The sequence below is a fragment of the Cyprinus carpio genome, unplaced genomic scaffold (assembly GCF_018340385.1).
Source record: "Cyprinus carpio isolate SPL01 unplaced genomic scaffold, ASM1834038v1 S000006749, whole genome shotgun sequence".
Classification (NCBI taxonomy): domain Eukaryota; kingdom Metazoa; phylum Chordata; class Actinopteri; order Cypriniformes; family Cyprinidae; genus Cyprinus; species Cyprinus carpio.
In genome coordinates this window covers 942,787-967,533 of record NW_024879348.1, presented here as the reverse complement: position 1 = coordinate 967,533, position 24,747 = coordinate 942,787, and the positions used below count along the sequence as shown (strand labels likewise).

Sequence of the window (24,747 nt, the reverse complement as noted above, 5' to 3'; positions counted from 1 at the left end):
ATGCTCATGTCATGTAGGCTGACGCGTCAACTGTTTTTTAAGATGTTTTAAATCAAAACACTTGTATTCGCATCTGCTGATTTCATGACTAACATTTGTGATGGCATTGATGCAGTATCATAAATTTGTAGGGCAAACCACAGAAGACTAATCACCATGGTTTTTCTATTGTGTTTTCAAAATTTAGTAAAAGGAAGATCTGTGAGTTAATCATTATTTCGAAGGTGCATGTTTTGTTGCAGCGACTTCAATTGATCTCAGTCTTGCATTTTGAAGGGCTTCTTTGTTTTTAAAAGGCTTTGGCTAACAAGGTTGCTATGCTAATGACTGCTATATGATTTATAAAACTTAGGCAGCTTTTGCAAACTGTAATTTTTTTAAAACAACAGTCAGGCACAAAGTCGCTTCAAGTAATACGGCACAAACTTATGTTACTCAAAAAAACAAAACCACCTATTGCAAAATCTGGCTGTAAATGTAAATGTCAGAGGTAAACTCATGGCATCGAAATTGTAGATTTTTTTGTGTGTATAATATTTTTTGTTGTTATAGTGTGATATGTGTGTGGATATTTTTGTGAAATGTGAGGGGAACAGATGTCTAAATCATTCACGGATCCATAATTTTGCAAATTTTGGACATCATGAAATTTTGTTCTAGTGTTGCAATGCTATTTGGTTTTTTACTAAGGTAAAAAAAAATCAATTTGTAACTGAAATTTATATTATAATATATGTGACAATCAACTAATCTCTAAAATCTTTATAAGAAAGAACGTTAAAAATTAAAATTTTTTTTTTTTTTTTTTTGACTTTATACACGTTAACTATTTTTAGGAGTTTTATTTCACAACTTTATTATAATTTTAGTGTGTTGTTTTAAAAACAAAATGCAATTTTAACGGGCAAAAACATGTGGGCATCGCGTTTCTTAAATTGGTTAATGGACGCGGCTTCTGAATTATTGTATTTGATTGACATAAGATCTCGGCCAATCACGTGTTCCAATCGGCCGGCCTTGGGACAACTCTATCAGCCAATCAGCGGTCAGAAGGGGAGGATCGTCAACGACGCAAAGGCAACAGGTTGTTTCGGAAAAAAACGCACTGACAGTTTTGCATGGACTGTCCATCGTCGGTCTCAACGAAGAGTTTCTAATTGACACCAAACCTAAAAAGAGCTTCTTTATAGTTTTGTGCCTAGTGAAGGTCATTGCTGAAGGTTTCCGGAAAACAGGTAGGGGGCAAAGGAATGCCTTTGTTACCCAGCAGCTGGATATTTTGCATTGGGCTTTTGTTTTTGTTGCGGTTCATGGCTGAGGGTTTGTGTCCAGCCTTTCAGTTCGTAAAAAAATTATAATCCACTAATCCACGGTTTCACAATTGCGATGGAGTTCTGCTGGCGAAGCAAAGCAAACACCTGTTGTCTTTGTGTCTGAAGCTGGAAACTGGATCACAGGAAGATGCGCTGATCCAGTTTGGCTTTCTCCTCTATAAAAAGGAAAAGTCGGTATATGACTTTGACCTGCATTGCTCCCATGTAGAAACGACAGCATTCGTTTTTTATATATTAGGGTATCGAGAAAGTTGCGAATTTTAAATATCCCATATGATTTAAAGGGGGGTTTTGATAGCATATGTGTCTATATCTTGTTACAAATCAAAGGACAACACACTAAACAATAAGTCAAAACTGTAGCCATGATTTTTTTCTATTCTTGTTTTGTACTATGAGATGTAACTTTATGCCCATGTACTATACAAATAACATGCTGGTTTCGATCCGCACCGATACGGACTGACTGATGGGTGGGTAATGACGCAACTTAAACACGACTGAAAAAAAACTTTCAGTCTGGCACATTTGCGTGTGTCTTCCGCATCTCTCTTACTCATATCTTTGAAAAGAGAAACTTAGGGACCAAAAACAGCTCCTCTAAAAGTGCCTGTCTCAGTGTAATTTAATATTTAGCTCTTGGTTATTTCCACACAGTGTAACCAGACATAGTGTTAGTCTAATTTGAATGGACACATAAAATACAATCTAGCCTCAACCCACATTCTATCCGATCCTTATAGTGGTAACTAATCTGGCAAATAAAATACAAATAATAAATGACAAGTGAAACAATGCCAACGACTAAGTACATGTGGTTCGTTGGCATATGTGAGAGTATTGGGGTATCCTATGTTAAAATGTTGAGTTCCAAATGAATAGGTCGTTCTTGTTTATGTGCTTGGATAAGCAGTTAATCAGCTACTGTGTATTTGTCAAAAAAAAATAGCCGAAAGCTATCATATTACTGTATGACAATAAGGAAAGAGCTTAAAATATGTCCAGTTATGAACGAGCCCTGAAATACGCTTAAATTATCATGATGAGGTCTACGTTTTAGGTGACACTATATCAATATAAACTCTAAAAATGAAGTGTCATTGCCTCAAATTCCAAACCTCAAAGTAGAACAATTGTAGTACAGACAGAGCGACACATATACAATATAAAAATAAAATTAAAATAGAAAAATTAACAGATTAAGAGGTAAATAACTTTTTTTTTTTTTTTTTTTTTATTTTTTTTTTTTTTTTCATTTTCGGTTAAACTTATTACCATCAACGAAAAACACATTCAATCCAAATTATTGCTTGCCAAAATTCATCTGTTTGAATAGGCAGTAACATTATTGTGGAATATGTTCATAATTCATGCTGTTGATGTCGCCTTGAGGCGAATTTACTTACTCCATCCAAACTACAAATAACCATGGGACAGTTGGGTAAAAGTGGATAAAGAAAATGTCTCAGAACGAAAAAAAGAGAGGAAATGTTTAGAGAAATTGGCATGCATAACGTTCATAGAGTAACAATGCCACTCGCGGTTAAGATTGGACTTTGTAGAAACATGGTACAATTAAATAGCATTATTGAGACCACATTTGGTGACATTTTGGAAGTGATAAAAAGTGAAAGACGGTGATGACATAAATTTCCCCATAGAAGCATCAGCCAAGAAAACAACGAATGGATTAAAGCCAATTCAGACACAAGTACCCTCAGGGAACTAATACTATCAAAGAGAGTGGAAACTGTAAATAAAACCCTAAAAAATCTGTTTAGGTATTTTTTTAAATGAGCAATTCTCAACAAGAGTTAAGTCAATGATCCTTTTTTATTTCCATGTGAAACATGCAGCTGGGATGAGTCTTGTTAGTGTGTTATCATAAACCTAAAGGATCTGATGTAATACTCCCGAGGGGTTAACATAATGTGCTTTTTATTCAGTCATTCATACAGAGCTAAAAATATATTTCTAGAAATTTGAGTGTGGTTTATAAACCTAAAGGATCTGATGTAATACTCCCGAGGGGTTTGTGTTTTTTTTTATTTTTTTTTTTTTTTTTTTTTTTTTTTTTTTTTTTTTTTTTTTTTTTTTTTTTTTTTTTTTTTTTTTTTTTTTTTGTTTCAAGAAATCAAGGGAAAATGGAAAGTAACTCCAAATTAATTGATATTAATATAAAACAGGACATGAATCTATTTTTCTAAATGCATTTTTTCTTTTTTGATCATCTATTACGTTCGTGGAGGTAAGTTTAAAAGAAAGAAAAAATCGGTCACTACTTCCATTACAACGCAACTTTAAATATACAAAATTATGTGTGATACATTGCAAAGGGGTGGAAAATTTACCTGAAATTGTCTGCCACTCTTGCAACCCTAGATGTAACAAAATTTTACCAGTAGTGTGGTTGTGTTTTGAATTAATGGAAATGAAGTTAAAGTTAATGATTATTATTACTGTTAAAGTGAGTATGATTGTTATCTTTTTATGATTATAATTCAAAGACTTAATTTTCGAAGATTAGTGATTAGTTTTTTTTTGTTTTTTCGTTTTTGTATTTTTTTTTTTTTTTTTTACATTTTGGCAGAATTAAAGGGATACTCCACCCTAAAATGGAAATATTGTCATTAATCACGTTGTTCCAAACCCGTAAAAGCTTTGTTCATCTTCGGAACACAATTTAAGATATTTTGGATTCAAACTGGGAGACTGCAAAGTAAAATACACTGTCATGGTCCAGAAAAGTATGAAAAACATCATCAGAATAGTCCATCTGCTCAGATTCTCCAAAATGGCACTACGCTGATTTGGAGAGACACAGAGGAGAGGAATTGTTGAATAAAGTCGTTATTTTTGTTTTCTTCATGTACAAAAAGTGTTCTCGTCGCTTCATAACGTTACGGTTGAATCACTGATGTCAGATGGAGTATTCTGATGATGCTTTTCATACTTTCCTGGACCTTGACACTGTTATTTATTTGGCAGTCTATGGGACAGTCACAAGCCTCCCGGTTTTCCTCCAAAATATCTTAAATTGTGTTCCAAAGATGAATGAATCATTTATGGGTTTGGAACGACATGGGGGTAAGTGATTAATGACAAAATTTTAATTTTAGGGTGGAGTATCCCTTTAATGTTGCATAAAATAGGTCAGAAATGGGGCGGTAATTTGGTTTATTACAAAGAAATCAATCATCACATGCTTTTCTAAGTAGTCAAGAGTATGTGCAGCACAATATTTTGTATTGTTAATTTTACTGCATGAATGGAAGATGGTACAGAGAACTGATGATCTAGTTAAGTAACATTCCTCCAAGTACAAACAGCCATTCTGATGCCAGGTTGGACCCAGTGCATTGTGGAGGGAGAGAATCACATCCACACAACTATCCAGACCTGTTTTCATACACTGTAGCTTTAATGTTTGGCGGATGTAAACACATGGGTTCTAATGCAATAATTTGAGAAACCTGGAAACATTGCACCCTTAAACAGTTTTCATTTGGTGAAAGTATATATTTTTTTCTGAGACATATTTGTCACTCACATGTTGTCTTGACAAGAAACTCCATTCAAAAATATACAGTTAAATATATACAGGTTTCACATAATTAATCTGCTCCATTAACCGATGAGAAATCACATGGTGGGTTCCATTTTACAGGAATGCCTGGAATCCCGTCTATATGAGGAAGACAATGGATGACTTTGAGTAGCTAATCACACCTAATGGCTCAACAGAGGCGCTGACAGTTATAATGTAACCAAATACCCCTGTTTCAATAAGTTATTCATTGATAGACCAGAGTTTGTGGACTGTTATTTTAGTTCTCAATGTCATCACAGCGTTATGCTGGTGCATTATAAGTTTGTGTTTAACACAGGATGCAACATACTACTGCATACACAAAGCAATTGTTGACTTTTATATAGAGATTGCAGAAAGAAATTTGCTTCAAGACTTCAAGTTGCACACACTGATGAGGTGGTAAAACGTGGGCTTTAGATGATGCCCTGCATAGCTCTGGATGTTTTCTGCATCATATGCTTCATACAATAGAGCACATATGCATCTCTTTAAACGCCAGTAACTCAGTTAATCAGCAGATTAGACTCAGCATCTTTGATCCGTCATGCAAGCATGCTCTGTGGCGCTTTGATATGATTTGAGGAATGTTCTCGTCGGAGTGATAAGCTGTTTTTGAGCTAATGTTAGCTCTCCTGCGTGCTGGAACTGTGTTCAAGGAAAACGGGAAGACCGGAATCAAAGTGGAATGTGCTAGAACCTGCTCCTACCAGCAGGCACACCTGTTTGTCACACACAAACAATGTCTTTCTCTTTTCACATGTGAGAAGACTCTCAATACCTGTGCCGATACCTGATAGCTGTGTCATGTACAAAACTGCTTCATATTTCCATTTACCAAAGTGTGACACTATATCAAGGAGTTGAGAATGGTTTGTTAAATGGTCTCTTGGGAAATATTAATAGTCCAACATATATTTGAAAGGTGAGACAAGATGGAAGCAGCAAAACAGCATCAAATCTAATAGGACAAAGTGTTTTTCTGAAAAAGCTTAGATGCTTGAATGAATTGCTTGCCATTCTGACTGTAAAAAAAATACAATTAATACAAAAAGGTGTTAGTACAGTGCTTCAGTATGTGCTTTTTTTGTGTTCATAGTGTTAAATTTAGTTTTAGTAATTTTGGTACTTCTGCTTATTTTAGTTTAGTTGCCAAGCCAACATTTCAGCAATTTCAACAAATTTTATTTTATTTTATTTTATTTGTCAATTAACGGAAACTATTTTTAATGGTTTTAGTTTTAGTTAAGAATAACAACACTGAGAAGATGTTTTGTGTTTTAAAATTAGCTTGTGAATGTTTTGTGGGCCCTAAACTCCATGCCATGGGTTAGGGTTAGGGTTGTGATTTACATGAATCACTAGCATGTTCAATGGGTTGGACAACTTTATAACCAACAGCAGAATGTTCAGGTGACTTGTCTTTGAAAAAACATCTTTGTAAAGAATTTCCAGTAGACAGAAAAACTCCAGAGAATGTAGGTTGTGAAAATGAAGTGTCACTTCCTGTTGAACCTAAAAATTCTACAATCTTTTGATCAGACTGTAAATCTATCCCACACAGCCTTGTTTTCATTTGAAAATGTAAATATGGAGTTTCCCCTTTTTTGGTTTATTGCTTTGTTTTTCATGTTGCGGCTTTTTGTGTGTCTGTGCCCTGTTTGGTCTCCTCAAATAGTCCACCAAACAATCTAGCCTTTTAGTTTAGTCTCTAAATGGGCTAGTGCACTGATTTATTAAATTCTTTGTCTTGGCACCACAGCAGGTCACAATGAGCTCCCTCTCAGCAGACAGGAAGCCCCCTCTGGACTATGGTGTCCAGATTCGCTTCATCAAAGATTTGGATGACGATGGCGGAGGGTTCCCAGACAGGAGTCGACTGGCTGGTGGAGTTGGTGGCAACAATAACGGGACTCCTTCACCGTCTAAGTATGGAGTAGCTGTGCGGGTGCAAGGCATTTCGGGACAACCATACGTGGTGCTTAAGGACGGAGAAAAGGGGGACTCTTACGGGGTACAACTGAAGACTCAACCACAAATCCAGAGCTCAGCTCCAATTGTCTCTCGAACCTCCCCATACAACACCCTGCATCTGGGACAAAGGGAAGGGGCTCGGACTCCCCAGGGTTCCTATATCCCCGCTGACCAACCTAGCTCTCCAGATGAGGATTTTGGGAGCCCCTTAAGGAGGCCACCTGGTGACGGACAGGCAGGGACTCAAGGAGAAGCTGAGCCCAGGACTACAGAACATCTCACCCCTTCTGCTCTGGCTCCCAAGGTGGACAAGAAGGACGATGATTGTTTTAACGAAGCAGGTCTTCGGAAGGTCAGGCAGAATGGTATTGGGAGTAGTATGAAAGGGATGGGGCTAAATGGACCCTCATTGGATGATGACAAAGTCCCAGCTATAGACACAAAGTCACTGGCTCCAATTAATAAACTCATTAGCCGGTTTAGTGGTGCTAGTTCTGGTGATATTTCAAACTCAGAACCCCGAACTCGAATTCACCTAGATAACAGAGTCCGGTCTCACAGTGTGGATGCCCTCAATAAACCTACAGATGAGCCCCCACCAACATCACCAACGATAAACCCCTATGCTCCTATTACTCCAGCTACAGTGCCCAAACTTAGCTCACCGAAACCATCAACCGGCAGTCTAGGACGAGACTCCACCTCTGTGGCTAAAGTGGCCGCTATGCCCAATTCCAAACCCGTCACCTTCAGCCAATCTCCAAAATTGTTTGTGCCCAAAGAAGAAGCACCACCTGCTCTACCAAAGAAACCAGTGAGTCCTCAAGATATTGTTCTTCTTCTTGCATAAATTTGGCACACCTTAAAAATCCAATCAGGAACCTTTCAATACAACCTAAGTCCCCACACTACATTTTTCTTATAAAAGTAGTCCATTACATTCCGATTTTCTTCACAGTATGAAAGAGAAGATCTGTTACCACATTATTTTCATTGTAACTTTAAAAGTGGTTTTGGAAAAGCATGCTTTAAAAATCTGTAAACATTGGAAAAAATGTTTGGGGGGGACATATTCATGCTTTTTTCCCCAGCCAATTGAAAATGCTTTCTGCTTGTTAATCATTTTGTACATACGGGATTGCTGAAGATGTCAAGCATGCTTTTGAAAGGCGCTAAACATACACCTTTGGTTAGAGAACTGCCTCAAAGTTTTTTGATTGGCACCTATTTCAGGAGCAGTTTTATGTATGGTATTTCAAAAGTAACACATGTTTGATATGTCTTTTTTCCAGGTGACCCCTGACCTCATAAAGAGCCAGACCACGAGGGCAGAGAACGGAAATGGAGAGGATACCCAGACCAAACAAGCCATTTACAACATACTTAAAGAGGGGTATGATAATTCTCTTATTTTACAGAGCCTTAAAGTTGCCTATAAATGTATTTCTCAATATTCATCCGGTTGGTGAAGTACATTCATAAAGACATACAGTCACATTTTATTTTAAGGTCTTTATTTTAATTAACTACAACTTTTACCTCAATAAACTCCTAATTTGCTGCTTAGTAATAGTAAGATAGTTATTGGGTCGGATTAGGGATGTAGAGTATGGTCATGCAGAATATGTGCTTTATAAGTACTAATAAACAGCAGATATGTTAATAATAAGCATGCTAATAAGCAACTAGTTAATACTGAGAATTAGCATTATTAGACATACATTATGCTACTTTTTTTGAAAGGCTTGGCTTGATTTCACACAACAATGTTACTGATGACAGCTGTAATATTGTAGGAGTGACTCGAGAGATAAACTGAATAATATTTTGTAAACTTATACTATTTTAAATGTGTTGCTCATATGGGCTTCAACAAATATCAACATGCTGAATACAACTCACACTTTAGCATGGAGTAGTATTCAACCAGAATAGCCTAAAACATGCTTAAAACCACTTAAAACACCCTAGCAGCCCTGGCATATACCTCTTACATTTTCTTTAGAGCATGCCATAATCTAGTCTGTCTCTGGCTCATTCATATTCCCTTCATATTTTCTAACACTAGGTCTATTGAGAGTGAGTCAGCCATCAAACACAAAGCAAGCCTCATTCATGAAAGGTTCTGTGGGGTGAAGGTAAGCACGCTTTTATTCAATAAATCAGTTTGCATTTCCCAGCACTGAATAGTGCTCAGCAGTGTCTGCTGAATGACGAAACTACATCTAGAGAGGGTGTGTGTGTGTGTATGCCCATGGTTTGCATATCGATCCCTGTTTTGCATGATTGTGAGAAAGATATTTTGAGACAGTGAGAGGAGATAACAGCAACAAGACAAGTTTTTTTGTGTGTGAAGAAATTAGCATGCTTGTTAAAGAGACAATGATCATTATTATGAATTTTTAAAAAAAAGTAGGTCAGCTAAGAAGAGGCTTTATTTAAAGGGCCAGTGCACCAAAAGGGAAATTCCAGTAACATTTACTCAGCCTCATGTTGTTCAAAACCTATATGAATTTCTTTGTTCCATGGAACACAAAAGGTGACTTTTTTTTTTTTAATTGTTGGCCAGTGTAATATAATTTTAATTCTTAATTTGAGTTTTATTATAATTTATTGAGTTTAATTATTAACTGGGCCTGCCAAAATGACAAAAAGCACCATGAAAATACCAGGAAAGTGGTACATATGACTTAAGTTCTTTATTTCAGTTTTCTGAAGTCATTTGCTAGAGATTTCAGGCTAAAATTAAATTCACTTGTTTTTCCTAGCATGCTGTTGATGAGAGAGATGTCCATTGTCTAGTTTGTTAACGAATCATGCTTTTGAATTGGATGTTTTTCATTTAGTTCACAAAACCGGTCTGAGCGATGAATTGGACTGATCTGGTTCTCATAGCAGGTTATCAATAAACAACAACAACTTTCAAAAAAGTTTAACACAAAGCCATCTTATGACTACAGAAGACATTATGATACTTTAATGCTTTAGAACAAAATGATAGTACGCAAATAATTTTAATTTGGAGAATAAATATCCATTTAAAGACGGGTTCTGTATCTTCCTGTACGTACACCCATGCATGGGCGTGTGTGTCTGTATAATATTGTTAGCCTACGTGTTTGCATAAGCTTCCTGCATGTGAAATATCCTCCTGCCGTCTCTTGGCAACCGTCGCCTCAACAAGGAAAGCTGATTAGGGCCACGTGGTTGAGAGCTCGCTCTTTGTGATCCATCAATAATTAAGTTACAATGAAAATGGATGCCTGAGATGGAGGGTTTCCCCTCAACCTGTCTGTTTGGTTTTAATGGCCACTCAGTGTACAGCCTCTTATGCTGTCATATCCCACTGAGCGCTCGTCCATGCATGATAAACTCTGTTGTTGTTGTTGTGGGCAGTACTGCTGGGAGACGTTGCGACTGTCGTTAATTAAGCTCATTAGCATGGAGTGCACCTTTTCAGACACTTGGAGATAGAAGTTCAGATAGAAGTTGGTACTTTTATTAAGCAAGGAGGCGTTAATTTGATTAAAAGTTATGACAATAAAGACATTTATAATGTTACAAAAGAGTTCTGTTTCTATAAATGCTGTTCTTTTGTACATTTATAGTTCTGAAAATAAAAACTGCATCATAATTTCAACAAATATTAAGCAGCACAGCTGCTCTCAACATTGATAATAAAAATGGTTTCTTGAGCAGCAAATCAGCATATTAGAATGATTTCTGAAGGATCATGTGACACTGAAGACTGGAGAATGATGCAGAAAATTCAGCTTTGCATCACAGAAGTAAATTATATTTTAAAATATATTCAAATAAAAAAAAATACTTTTATTTGTAATAATATTAAGCAATATTAATGTTTTTACTCTATTTTTGATCCCATAAATAGAGCCTTGGTGATAAGACACTTCTTTTAAAAACATAGTGTATTGTGTATGGTAGTGTATGATGATCAGTTGAACTGATCAGGTTGTATTCTTCCTAAAATTATCTACATGTCTAATTGTTCTGATTTACATTGGTGTTGGAGGTTTACTTCTAATAAGATGACTTTAATAGTAATTTAATGAGATCTTTTTTATTCAAAAAGTAACTTAAGACCCTGCAACACAAGAGGTCAGTTCAAATGACCTCGCAGTAGCCATGTGTGGTCATTATAATGATGGCAACAGCAGTTGAATAGTCTGATGCGATATCCTAGAGGACTGGGTTATTTGAGGAGCACACAGCTGCCTACTGGCTGTGTGGATGTTTCAGATCTAATTATTCGTGTTTTATGTTTCCTCATTAAATTAAGATCAGCCATGTGCAGATATAAGATGATTCATTTAGGCGTATCTGTATCAGGAGTCACAATCATGTGACTGACAGTAAGAATAACTAGCGTAATGTATAGCTCAGACAGAATGTAGTGATTCCTGAGGGGCTATTTGAAGAAAAATTATTGCTGTAAGATAAATGCATAGCCTCAAGATGACACCGAACCTCTCCTTTGTAGAAATATGCATGTTTGTTTTGGTGCTGCAGCTTGTAGGAACAAAGCTACATGTGTTCTGGTTTAATAAGGCCTTAATAAAGACTTTTTGTTCAATAGTTAAATGAATAAAAATGGAAACAAATCCTAATATATGGTTCCAGCACAGTAGTAATTTTTATTTCATTTATATATTTCATGTTTAAATCAGGAAAGTCTTTGTTTTACATGTATTTATTTAATATTTACCTATTTATTTATAATGTTGGAGAATTGTAGATTAAAGATTTCTTTTTTTCCCCTCGGTTTGTGAAAACGTGCAAAAATGTTATTTTATTATTATTGTTATTTTAATTTTACGGTGATTTAACACTTACAATGTAAGTTGGATATTTGTTCACTTCAGGCTAATTCCAGTTGACTCGGTGTTGACATGAGACTGTGTGATAAAATCACTTAACCAATCTTGTCTGTGGAAAGTTATTCAGTCTTATAATTCCTGACATAACCAAGTCTATAACTTTCACATAATGCACGCAAGACAACAGGAAGGAGTTTTTGTGGGATTTACGTCAACAATGTACGGCCTGCTCAGCTGCCTTGAACAGTAGCCCCATCGCTACAAGGATAATTTAAATAACTTTACTGATCATAAGACACACATTTTGACACGCGTTTTAATGAAAACTTGAGCATTTTAAACCCATAGATTTTGATTGTAAATGCATTACTGTAAGTGTGAATTTTCAGCATTCAGTCAGTACAGCTTTATTTGTTTTGAACCCAAATCATTACAGTAATTGTTAAAGCTCATTGGGGTTTTGTGCTCCACAGGGTCCGCAGATCTTAGTGACTGACAGCAATTTGAAGTCTGAACTGGAGCAGGCGTTCAACAAAAACACACAATTCCAGCAACTCCTGGACAAGGCCAAGAGAGAACTACAGGAAAACCAGGACCAGTGAGTCTCTATGTGCATTAAAACAAGAAGCAAATGTGCATTTCCAACAGAAAATATAACCCTGTGGAGTTTGAATTAGATTTGTCTAATATTTACTTCCTCTCTTCAGAATGGTGGAGCTGCGTATGGATCGAGAGGCAGCGGAGTCTCGCTTACGGCAGCAGGAGGATCAGCTAGCTCAGCTCCAGGAGGAGCTCAGACGAACGCTGGAAAACTCACCTCAGTCCGACACAATGCAGCTAGTACGCACACAAAAATTATTATGATTATGATACAGAATGATTGCGATGTCTGCTATTAATGACCCTTACTCAGCTATCAAAAAATCATTTGTAAGATACTATTCTTTATAAACCTGATTTTGATACTGAAATTTAGTTTTCCCTTAAACACACTTTTTCTCTGCAGGACTTGATGACGGTGCAGGCAGAGCTGTCAGAGTCTCTGATGCTGAAGCAGAAACTGGAGGACACCCTGAGGCAGAGAGAGCGAGAGCTCACCGCTCTGAAAGGAGCCCTGAAGGATGAGGTGGAGTCACATGATAAAGAAATGGAGGCCCTGAGAGAGCAGTACAGTCAAGACATGGACGCCCTGCGTCACAGCATGGAGACTGTCTCACAGGTGAACATACACTACAAGACAAATTATTGCCTGTGTCTCACGTTCTGAGTCCCTTCCTCACAGAGAAATGTTTTATCACTTGTCACATCATGCCTGATACCTAGGCTGGATTGATTCAGATTGATGTGTGATCTGTTTTGTTGTCCAAACCGTTGTGAGAAGAACTTTTTGCAATCTTGAATTGTTTTCACTGATACCTGTTGTCTTTTCCTCTGGCCTTATCCACAGTCTCAGCTGGAAATCGAGGAGGAGCGTCAGAAGGTTAATGCTTCCATCTTGGCTCTGGAGGAGGAGCTGGAGGGATACAAAGAGCAGAGCGACCAATGGAAGGAGCAGCTTGGCTCAGCCAACCGGGAGTAAGCTCTGACACATGAACATCAACTTCTAAAACATTTATATAGTGATTCCAAATTTTTGGTGAATCTCGGTTATGTGATGTGAACTTGATGTTTAATTTTATGCAAATAAGTGTTGAAGCCCACCAGTAACGTTAGGACATCCAGCACTATGATTAACAACCATCAGTTAAAATTACAGTATTGTAGTAACATAACCATAGCTATGCAGCCTGAATCACATAAAACATTGTTTAATAATTTCATAAATTGTTTAGTAAGATCTTAAGGTGTCACTCCAAGGTTCAAGTCCATATTTGTCTAAGGAGTTAAGAGACTCATCATCTGTAATCATATACAAACAATCTTGTGACAACACCCTTTTTCTACATTCAGACTTCAGTACGTTTAATACATGCTTGGCTTCTGGTCCTGTAGGATAAAAGATCCACATTTCATTTGCCTGATGTGTTACTTCACATGTAGATACTGTTATTAATCCTGTATCCAGTTCACACACTCACTCCTGTTTAAAATTTTAGGGTCTGTAAAATTGCTTATGCTCAGCAAAGCTGCATTTATTTGATCAAAAATACACTGAAAACAGATGTTTTAAAGCACATTTAGTTTTTTACAGCAGGATTTGATCTGAACTATAACTCATAATCTTGTCCTACAGGTTTCATTATCTGTTTTATATGTTGTCTTAGTTTGTTTGCGTTTTTCATGTGCTTTATGAGCTTCATGCTACATGTCCATGTCAGCTGTGCTTGTTAAATGTTTATTGTTGTCTTTCTGTTTCTATGTTCTTGTTTGCCAGACGGGGGCAGTGCAGCGCATTTCAAAAGTGAGACAGAGTCCTGTAGTAGGCCATAACTACTGACACCACTGGCAGAAATTAATCATCAATTAACTATAACTGATGAAGTGTTTTAGTGTAAATCAGTAACTTGTTGTAAAATCTGGCCCTGGTGAAAACTGACACACTAAACTAGAATCTATTAACCTGATTTCAGTTTGGCTGCAGGTTATAAAATTACTCGGCTATAATTAAGACTAATCAAAATAAAATCCTTTAATCTCACTATCTGAGCTGGTGCATCATATACACTTCTACTAATATATGTCAAAAGTTCTAGTGCAGGTTATCCAAATGGACGCTCAAACAAATCTTTATCAAATCTTTTCTTTTATGTCATAAATCATTTTAATTCTGATATAACCGACTTCTATAGGATGTTGATTCTTCTACTCGATGAAATTGTTTTAGTGAATAGCTGAATGTGATAGTGTGTGTTGGTTTGTTTTAATTTGTGTTTGTCTCATTGGACAGGCTGCTGCGGGCTCAGCAGGAGAAGAAAGAACTGGAAGAGAAGCTGTACACAGTTAAGAAACAACCAGATGAAACTGATTCAAATGCTTTAATGAAGGTAAGATACAAATACAATGCAACAATCTGTTTAATCTCTTCTATGGTTCGTTGTGACTTAGATATGTTTTTTAGCCTGGTATAAAAGTTATTTTGCATTTTCAGGAGCTGCAGCGGTGCCAGGATGATTTGAAGAAAGCTCTTTCAGAAGTGGAAAAACAGAAAGCAGATGCAGCAAAAAGGGAGGAGGAGCTTAAATCAGTATCAAGAGCCAATGAGAATCGAGAGAAGGAGCTGAAGGCAGAGATTGACAGACTAATAAATCAATCAAAGAAAGACAAAGAGGAACTCACGAAAGTGCTGGAGAAAACACAACAGGTAATTCTTGAAATGATGATTATTAAAAAGCTATCAGGGTGCATTAAATCCTATTTCATCCATATTTGTTTTTGTCTTAACTGGCCTATTTAAAAGATTACGTCTCATTGGTCGAACCTCTCGCTCGATATGCTGAATTTTAAATATGTTTTGATGTACTGGGATTTTGTCACTTTATACAGCTTTATTACTTAATTGAGGAAAAGAAAAAGTACTTTAAAATAATGTTATATTTGTTCCCTTATTCTATTGACTTCTTGTTTGTGTAGCCCTCCACATCAGAGCAATCTCAAGGTACTGAAAGCAACCTAGAACTTCAAGAGGCCAATGCTCGCTTACGAGAGAGAATAGCACGCATGGTAAAACATCCCTTTTGCACTTAAGCATTTTGCTTTAAAATGATTGGCATAATGATTCAGCTCTTCTGATTTAGTTTAGTCTTCCACTTTTCATTTCCAGACACGCTTGCACTCCAGTGTTCCTGACAGCTCCTCAGATGTTCTGGAGGACGAGAACCGGAGCCTGAGGAACCAGCTGGAGGAGTCCCGGCGTGCCGCTTCTCGACTGGGTCAGGAGAAAGAGGAGCTCAGCAGACGGTTGGAGGAGAGGGAGAGAGAACGGGAAGCGTTGAGACGCAGCAAAAGCGACATTGAGGAGCAGAAGAGACTGCTGGACCGATCGCTGGAGAAGATCAATAAGGAGGTGTGTGTGTTTTTGTGTAGTTAATAAATGTTTCTATTATTATTATTAATTATTTACATAACACAGCTCTTCAAGAGTTTGGGGTTGGTGCAATATTTTTAAAATGTTTTTGAAAGAAGTCTCTTATGCTCACCAAGGTTGCATTTATTTGATCTCAAATACCGTAAAAACAGTAACATTGTGAAATAATATAAAAAATTAAAACAGCTGTGTTCTATTTACATATATTTTAAAATCTAATTTACTCCTGTGATGCAAAGCAGAATTTTCAGCATCATTACTCAAGTCTTCAATGTCACATGATCCTTCAGAAATCATTCTAACATGCTGATTTGCTGCTCAAGAAACGATTCTTTGAATAGAAGTTATAAAAGAACAGCATTTATTTGTTTTTTATGTTCATTTTTCTTCTTTCAGATGGAGACTATGATGGGAGATTCACGTCAGTCGGTGCAGGTTCTTCAGTCTCAGTTGGATGAATTCAGGGATCGTTCTCGTAGAGAGCTGCAGGATGCTCAGAGACTCAGTAAAGACAGGCTGGTTGAGCAGCAGAGAGCGCAGGCCCTCCTAAAGACCACCCAGGAGGAGGTGAGACAGACCAGCTTTCACTAGATAGTATACACATAGTGCTAAAGTACAACACAGTGTTTATAGGGCAAAAAAATGACATCCTTCCTGAAAATCAAGACGTTTTCTGTGAGAATATTCCCACTGCTTCTATCCATCAGCACATTTACCTCTATTGTTATTGACTTTGGACATGAGTGTCCACTGGTCCTTTGATCTGGCTCTTGCTTGAACTTACAACCTTTCAGATCACAGCATAGATACTCAGTGCTTTGGTGTGTGTTTGTCAGGTGTCTCGTATGAAGAAAGAACTACTGTCGTGCTCAGAGGAGAGGGACAGCGCTCAGCTGGATAAAGAACTGCTGAGCAGCCGTCTCAAACACCTGGAGAACGAGCTGGAGACGGAGAGAAGCTCACAGACGGACCGCAGCAGAGAGATCCGTCTGATTGAGGTAACTGTGTAGGTCTGGCACCTAGACTTCTCCAACTAGACAGCAACCAGTCTTTCTTTTTAGAGGCTTTTCTGAATGTCCATATGATTTAAGAGTGACGGGAAATTAAAAAATAGGCTGTTTCAGTAATATATGTTCAAAAGTGCACATTTTTGTTTCAGGACAAAGTGAAGACATTAGAAATTGAGTTGGATGAGGAGAAGAGTGGAGCAGAGCTACTGAATGAACGCATTGCTCGCAGTCGAGAGCAGGTACACAGATTATCGTATTTATGTTTGATTCATTTGCAAACATAAGCTTAATATAAATGTGTTTTTTAATCTAGGTGGATCAGCTCCGTTCTGAACTCATGCAGGAACGTTCAGCCAGACATGATCTTGAGATGGATAAGAGTGCACTGGAGAGACAGGTACACACAGACACCTTTTTATTAATAGACTTTAGATCAGAAGATTGAAAACACACCGTGAAAGCAAGACATTAGGAAAAATATTAGTTTAATGCATGTTTTGACACTATTAAGTCACATTTATAGATTATTACTGTATGTGTTTAAAACACATACATGCTGTCATCCCTCTATATTTCATGTATCATCTCTCTTGGTCTCTCAGGTGAAGGAGTTAAAGTCTCGTATCGCTGATATGGGCACTCAGACTCGTCCCTCTGCTGGAGTTGCGATGCTAGAAAACAAGATTCAGGAACTGGAGGACCGTTTGCGTAGTGAAGAAAAGTAAACAACTGGACAAACACAAGCACAATCAGCACATAACTGGATATTAATAAAGCATCTATCTGTCTTTTGTGCATTTAGAGAGAAAAACACCATTCTAGCAGCTCAGAGGAGAATGGACAGGAAACTTAAGGAAGTGACAGCCACCCTGGACCAGGAGCGGAGTCAACATGCTGAACAGAGAGACCAGGTAAGCACATACATACATGCACATTAGGCTATGTACTTGATGTACTTAAAATAGAAAGGTCATTTTTTTATGATGTTATTTATCATTCCTATAAATGATGTGTGGACGAAGCAGTGTATCTAAACAGCTGCTGTGTGTTCATGTCTCTAATAGCTGTCTCTGCGAGTGAAGGCCCTGAAGCGGCAGCTGGATGAGAGCGAGGCGGAGGTGGAGCGTCTGGAGGGCGTTAGGCGGAAGGTTCTGCGGGATCTTGAGGAGCAGCGGGAGCTGCAGGAGGCGCAACAGGCCAAAGCCAATGCACTGGAGAACGAGCTCAAGTGAGTTTTCTATCAAATATCCACATCAAAAAATCAAGAATAATGTGTTAATATATTTATTTTAAAAAGATACACATATATGTCAGGCGTGCCTGATGTGAAAAAGCTCCACTGTCTTGAAAACATCTGAGCTAATGAAAAATTTAGAAGTCAGTAGTGTCACTATCTTTAGCTAGTTACATCCCACCATTGACAGCAGATGCATTTAGGCCTCGGTTTTGTTGAATAAACCATTTTATTAGTTGTAATGAACATTCTGGCCACTAGAGGGTACACTTACAATGCTAAACTATTGACAGGCCTATGGCTGATATTGGTTTCTCTATTATAATGTGTGTGATTGTTTGTTAGGAGGAAGGTTCAGCAATCACGACGCCCAACTCTGGAAAGCACCTTGAGCTCTGAGGAAGAGGACAGTTACTCTGACTCTAAAAGCATCAGGTCTATTCTCACTGAAACGCCACTTCAGACCACCAGCTGTTAAAGACTCAACTATAGAAGGAGAAAACCTTGTTGCACACATTTGATTTGAGTTTTCTAGTAAATGTAAAAATAATGAAAGAGACATGAAGGTTACAATTGGTGTGACATCAACACAGTCCAAAAAAAAAGTGGGATGGGATGGGATAGATGGGTTTGAAGACCTAATAAAGCTGTCAGTGTGAAGAGTTGTCACCCAAAAGCTCCTTTAGTATTGTTTTGCTAAAACTGGTTAATTTTGAAGAAAAGTTGCTTGTTCTTACTCTGTTTATGAGTGTCATGTTGTTTGTTTTAGGAATGCTCGCAGTAAATTGAATTTGCATAAGATGTTGGTAGGGTTTTTGACATCCTTAATCATATTACCAAAATTTCCTTTGGTAATGGAAAAAAATATCAATGAAGGATACATGATGGAATGTATAAATCCTGCAAGTTCATTTGTGAAAGTGAAATTTGAAAAAATGATTTTGATTCCTTTAAATGACAATTGAAATTTCAAATGAAACACTGTGGTAAGTGTTCTCCTTATTATCTTTAATGTTACACACTAGTGAAAATTATAATGAAGGATATTTAGAAGGATTCTTTTCTGTGTTGATTTAACGTGAGAAATAAACTTGCACTATGAATGACACCTTTTGTGCCAAGACAGAAAAAGGAAAACTCTTTTGATGTACTGGCTTTGAAAAAAACATATTTGCCTTCAATTTTCATTTAGAAAGCTAATAAAACTTAAGTTGCTTTTTGACCATTTTTCCAGATTTATCAGAATGTATTTACCTGTCCGATGGTAAGGTACCATGTTTTTGGAACACGGTTTCATATTACACTGAACAATATTAGATATGTTTTGTATATACTATCATTTGTTTAAAGTTCATTCTTCCACTACACAGTAAAGGTTTTGAATTACTCAAACTTTTGTCATGTTACTCTGCCAGGGTTTTTTTTCTCTCTTTGTGTTATTGAATCTCTCTTTTATACTGTCAGTTATTTCTCAACTTTGGTCAGTGTCCTCCTGTAGACAGCAAGCAGGATTTTTTTTTTTATATATATATATATATATATATATATATTTACCATAAACTGCAAGCATTTTTATTTTGTCAGTATTAGGTTGAATTTAGAATATATGTTTTTTTATAGGTCTTTAAATGAACCATTTTTGTTATTTAGGACTGCAGTTTTTGGTGTAGAGAATCTTTTTGACTATTGCTGCTTTGAAAAATGAAATATGTTTGAGTGCAGTTTTAGTACAGCTCAATAAACTGTAAACTGTGTGTACTGTATGTGCAAATGGATAAGTGCTTTATATTATGAAACATATAAGGCCAGTGCTTTCAACTCTAAAAAGTCAAACTTCAGAGACCAATTAATGAAGTTTAAGAGCTTTATTGTTTTTCTTTATAAGTAACTTCTATAATTCTATTTAGTAAATGGTCCTAAATGCTTTTTATCGCACATGATGTACACACATGTAAAATTATAAAACATTTCAAAATTTATGTTGACACTGTTCATAGTATAAAATATTTGCCACAGTCAGTGTGAGAAAGACATAAGTGACAAAAGGTCATTCATTTTGTTTTATCCGAGCAATGTTTGATAGTAATATAAATAATAATTAAAATGTTGTACTGTGTTAATCAATATTTTGGTTACAAACTTTAATAGATGCTTACAAGCTCAATCTTGATTTCAAGGCTTTTTTCTCAACTGATTGTCATTGAGCAAAAAAGTTTTTAACATCCAAGCATTCATTTGCCTGGTGTACAGAGATGCAATGCCAATCAGCAGGTATGTCGACTAGTTTTAAATTTTATCTCTCAGCAAATTTTGTGTTGTACTTGGTAAAGATGTACTTCCAGAAATCAGTGGCTTCAACAGTATCGTCAGGCTGTATCCTCCAGTCAGCATAGATCTCTCTGTATTCCTTTTATGGATGCCACTCATGTCCTGTGTCTTTACATTGGAATTGTTTTTCGCTAGCGATGAGAGATGAGCATAAGTCAGGGACTAATTTGTTTGTGTCAACCCAGCTGTAGTAACCAATACCTTCTGGCCGATGAACCGAGGCAAACTGTTCAGTATGGTCTTTTCCACCAGCTGCAGAATGGACACATTTCCCCACAGCCAAACACTCTGCTGAAGAGCTCCTCTTGAGGTTTGTTCACTGAGAGTCTGGTTAACTTATATCTCACATCACTTACACTGCGTAGCTGATCTTCTAATATCTGATGCAGTTTGTCTATTGATAATTTAAGGCAATCTGCAAACTCAGTAGAATTAGAATTGTTTAAAGTCAAAGTTGCATTGAGGGTGTCAGATGGTGTGACCAACGCTTTATCAAGATATGTGAAGATACTGGTTATAAAACTGTGGATGTTTGTTTCATCTCCACTGTCATTGCTATGGAAGATGCATGTATTTTTCTGTGCACTTACAACAGCTTCACTGATTTTGGTGATGATGATGTTCAAATGCTTCATCTCTAACTTGAGAAAGGCATCTTCCTTTGAAAAATTTTCTTCTCTAAAATCCACTCAGTTACAAATTTCTCATAATTTTGCACATACTCACAAATATTGTTGAAGTCATCATTCTGAAGCAGCTGTTTTAAAAGCGAACACTGGAAAAATGTCTGTGTGCTAAAATCAATGGCATGCATTGACTTCATGGACATTGTATCCATGTTGGTGATTTGGGTTTCAAACTTTGTGTACCAGTCAATCATGTGCTTCTTGAAAGCCCATTCCCAAGTGTTAAACTCAAAGTTTGGAGTACGCTTCAGTGACAATGGTGTTGCGAAAGTTTAAAATATATATTTTTTTTTAAATTTAACAGAAGTCCAGAGACTTCGAATCCATTCAGCAAATGCCACAAAATCCTGTGCTGAGAATTTTGTTGTCTTGAAAATGTCATGTATGCCGTTCTTTAAGTTAATCACCTCTTTACTGCAGCCAGTGTTAACAGGTGCCATTGGAGGAGTTCCAAGCCACATCCAGGTATGTACCAGTTGTTTTTATCAATGTTATACTCTAAAATATCTGTAAACTTCTTGCTGTTGCCCATTTTCTTCATTTGTCCAGCTACTTGAGTCATTGCATCTAACTGGTCCAAGAAAATATTTTTCTCTCTCAAGATCTTTTTACGCACACAACATCTGCAGTGTTTTGATGCACAAAATGACAACAGGCCTTTTCCCCCACCTCTCTCATGCGGAGAAAGGCATGGACAACAATTTGCAGAGTGTCTTTCATTTCTGTAGCATTTTCCATGGCAATGTTGACAATTGTAATGTCGCTCAGTCCAACAACCAGAGCAGCAAGTTTGTTTTCATACTCCTAACTATCAGCTAGCTTCACCAGTTCTAGAGATTTTAATCCCTCTGTGTCGATTACAAGGATATAGTCACACTGAAGCTCTGATCTGAATTCCTCAGATACGGCTATTAGAAGCATGAAGGCGGCTCTCATGCATCTGCCGCTGCTAACAGCAAACTGAACTCCAAACATTGTGATTTCCCAGTGCTTTGAACTCCTAAAACTGTCACAATTTATATTCTGTTGTTAGGTGATGTCAGTTTGTTGAGTACCACAAGCACATCTCTAATCCATGTCATGGGCATATTTGATGCATCTCCATCAATAAGTACTAGAGGAAATCCATTTAGCATTAACTGAGCACAAATTTCTGGCAGTTTTTTTAAGATGAGGGTGGTTCCAATTTCCTTGGAAGTGTGCAGACTCGTGGAGTTGGCTTATCTCTCTCATAAAGTGCTGGACTCCTAAAGAGCTGTTGGCAAACTGATTATCCAAACATTCTTTATCTTCTGTGGGATTTCTACATACCTCCCTATATTGTTCCTCAAGCCTGGACAGGTGTTTTTTGGTAAGATGATCCAAATTCATTTCATCCATTTGAGAAAGTACAGTTGCTCATTCGTGGATCTTAACAAGCCATTGATGAATTGATTTATTGCTTCATTTAACCCGTGCCTTCCTTGTTCCATTCTAAGATTGTGGATTTTACTTTTAGGTTCACTCTTGTAGAACACTATGTTTTGTTTCTTTGCCTTAAGCCGGCACATCTCTTTCTCCAGTGTAGATATCTCTTTCCATGGTTTCCCTTGCAAAGGGAGTTCCTTTATTTTATATTCAGGTATATTTTCAATGTCCCTTTCCTTTGCTTTTTGACAAATGGTATTGTTTTCATCTACACGAATCCCCAGATCAGGTGCAATTTCTGACAACTCAATATTCACTTTTGTAGAATCTGCAAGTAGTTTAGCAACAGCCTTCTGTAGTTTATTAACAAACTTAGCATCATTCATGTTCCTGTCCTTGAGGATAACTGAGTCTGTGTTGAGCTTAATCTGTGCCAAACTTTGTTCCAATTTGTTTTGTAATGTTTGATAATTTGTGGTGCAAACCAGAACCAATTTTGGTTTGAGTTGCAGGGGATTCAGAAATACCTGATTTGAGTCCAAATCATCACAGAACAGAAAAACTGCAGATGACGTTTGACTCAGAAAAGTGAACTGCACCATAAAATCAGAAATATCCCCACGGAGATTAGCCACAGCTACTGGCTCTGAATTTGTCATTTGATTTCTTACAGCCAGGGAGATACCAGCTCATTTCAACAAGCCCATTAGAGATCTTTCTCGGAATGTTCCCTTTGTCCAGTTGCTTGTGGAAAAAAGTGTCATGATGATGCTGTCTGTTGCTGAGGAGTTTGTTTAAGAACTCAGATTTGGACATACTGCTTTTTCTTAGTCTGACGAAAGAGATCAGGGGCAAATCAGTCAGCACAATACTGCCTTCCTCTAAACTGATCTGTGTCACAATTCGGCAGCAGCAAAGGCACAGAGAACTGACACAATGACATTTTTTAGAGCCATTTCTTGCTGGAGGAAAGGATCGGCACAGTGGAACAGAGCTGTGATCAAATCTAGTGGATGGATTCCTTTCTTTCTTCATCGATGTTGGTGCTTTCTTCACATGTTTGAGGGTTACTGTTTGAAGCACACTTTATAATTCTGGCTGATGAACTGACCATCATGAGCTTTCTGAGGAAAAAGCCACGGCAAAGATCTAAGACTATGTGCAGTTTCAACCACATCTGACAGTTTCCTTAATTTCAACACAGACTTTAAAGTCAGTTTATTCTTCAGGTGGTTTTCTAGTCCCAGATCCCTTAACAAGGATTCCATAGTTATGTCTGCAATGCAAAGTTAAGCCATTTATATATCCGTTTCTGAACCAGCTGGAAATAGAAACCCATCATTAGGCTTAGACAAATAAACATAATTATTCATTAACTTCAAAACTTCAGAATATTTAGAACACTTATATCTATACCATCAGTTTCTTCTTGTTTATCCTCATTTTGAATCCCACTGCTTTTATCAGGGTCCTCCATCTCTTGCTTCAGAATCTGGCAGTTTTATATGGGGTAATATTTAATTATAATGTTGACTGTAAGACATATCTTATAAATTATAATCTTTCACCATTAGGAAAAACCTCTTACAAAATAGTTTATTTGTCTACTTATGGAAGATGTACTAAGGTTAAGGAGGGTGCATGATCAGGATTTGCGTATCAAAGGTATTGCTCTTCATATTTGATAAGTAATAATAATAATGCATTCTGTTTTCAAAAGAGTCTGTTAAAACGAAATATTTACCAAATGAAAGAAGGAGACCATGGTTCATTTTTAAATACATAAAACTGTTAAAAACATGGGATACAATAACTCAGATCAAGACAGTATATACTGTAATACACACAGGTTCATTCATTCAGTGTTTTAAAAGAGATTCATCTTCCTTGAGAGTCAAAGATGAAATGATGGTCTCTGTGTCTCTGTTTCAGCTGATGCAAGATTTTTTTTGGCAGTGAGAACAGACTGTTAAAGTAAAATTGTCTATATTTGTTTAATTGATTTGATGGCTGAAGGAAGCTTAAAGCTGCACTTTTGAATGCCCAATAGCCAGTTACATTTTCCCCTCAGCATCTGTGCTAGATAAAACCTAGCCCAAAACATCCTAATGTGTCAGTATAATTAAAAAGACATTGACTTAAGATGATTTAACACAGATGCTGCATTAGGCAGTGCTTGCATAATAAAGGAATTTAAAATAGTATATTGAAATTCTTATGTACACAGTATTGATCCATATTTAATATTCAATATTCAGAATCATAATTTCAGAACTAATAGCAAGTACAAAATCCAGACTGGAGAAAAAGAAGTACTTGTCTT

At 36.9% G+C, this 24,747-nt stretch overlaps 1 protein-coding gene and 2 pseudogenes across 2 annotated transcripts; 1 reads left to right on the top strand and 2 right to left on the bottom strand.

The window, feature by feature from the left end:
• The first annotated feature begins 1,070 nt into the window (after positions 1 to 1,070).
• On the top strand, positions 1,071 to 19,395 carry cgnb (cingulin b). Of its 2 annotated transcripts, XM_042755789.1 has the most exons (21): positions 1,071 to 1,235; positions 6,686 to 7,711; positions 8,190 to 8,290; positions 8,966 to 9,035; positions 12,209 to 12,333; positions 12,443 to 12,575; positions 12,742 to 12,954; positions 13,183 to 13,310; positions 14,110 to 14,136; positions 14,623 to 14,719; positions 14,824 to 15,036; positions 15,306 to 15,395; positions 15,496 to 15,738; positions 16,156 to 16,326; positions 16,596 to 16,757; positions 16,919 to 17,008; positions 17,083 to 17,166; positions 17,372 to 17,490; positions 17,572 to 17,680; positions 17,834 to 17,997; positions 18,349 to 19,395. In XM_042755789.1, exons 2-21 carry the CDS (start codon positions 6,695 to 6,697, stop codon positions 18,479 to 18,481), a joined length of 3,489 nt encoding a protein of 1,162 aa, XP_042611723.1. In that variant the 5' UTR covers positions 1,071 to 1,235; positions 6,686 to 6,694; the 3' UTR covers positions 18,482 to 19,395. The 2 variants fall into 2 exon arrangements, with proteins under 2 accessions (XP_042611723.1, XP_042611724.1); XM_042755790.1 differs by lacking the exon at positions 14,110 to 14,136.
• A 790-nt stretch (positions 19,396 to 20,185) lies between these two features.
• On the bottom strand, positions 20,186 to 20,966 carry LOC122144669 (annotated as a pseudogene).
• A 2-nt stretch (positions 20,967 to 20,968) lies between these two features.
• Positions 20,969 to 23,798, bottom strand: LOC109052825 (annotated as a pseudogene).
• Positions 23,799 to 24,747: the final 949 nt, after the last annotated feature.

Bases quoted from the DNA above. Each gene is read 5' to 3' on its own strand.
- cgnb (XM_042755789.1), top strand. From the start codon at position 6,695: ATGAGCTCCCTCTCAGCAGACAGGAAGCCCCCTCTGGACTATGGTGTC. The intron at 7,712-8,189 runs GTGAGTCCTCAA...TCTTTTTTCCAG, and splicing joins CTGCTCTACCAAAGAAACCA to GTGACCCCTGACCTCATAAA. The intron at 9,036-12,208 runs GTAAGCACGCTT...TGTGCTCCACAG, and splicing joins AAAGGTTCTGTGGGGTGAAG to GGTCCGCAGATCTTAGTGAC.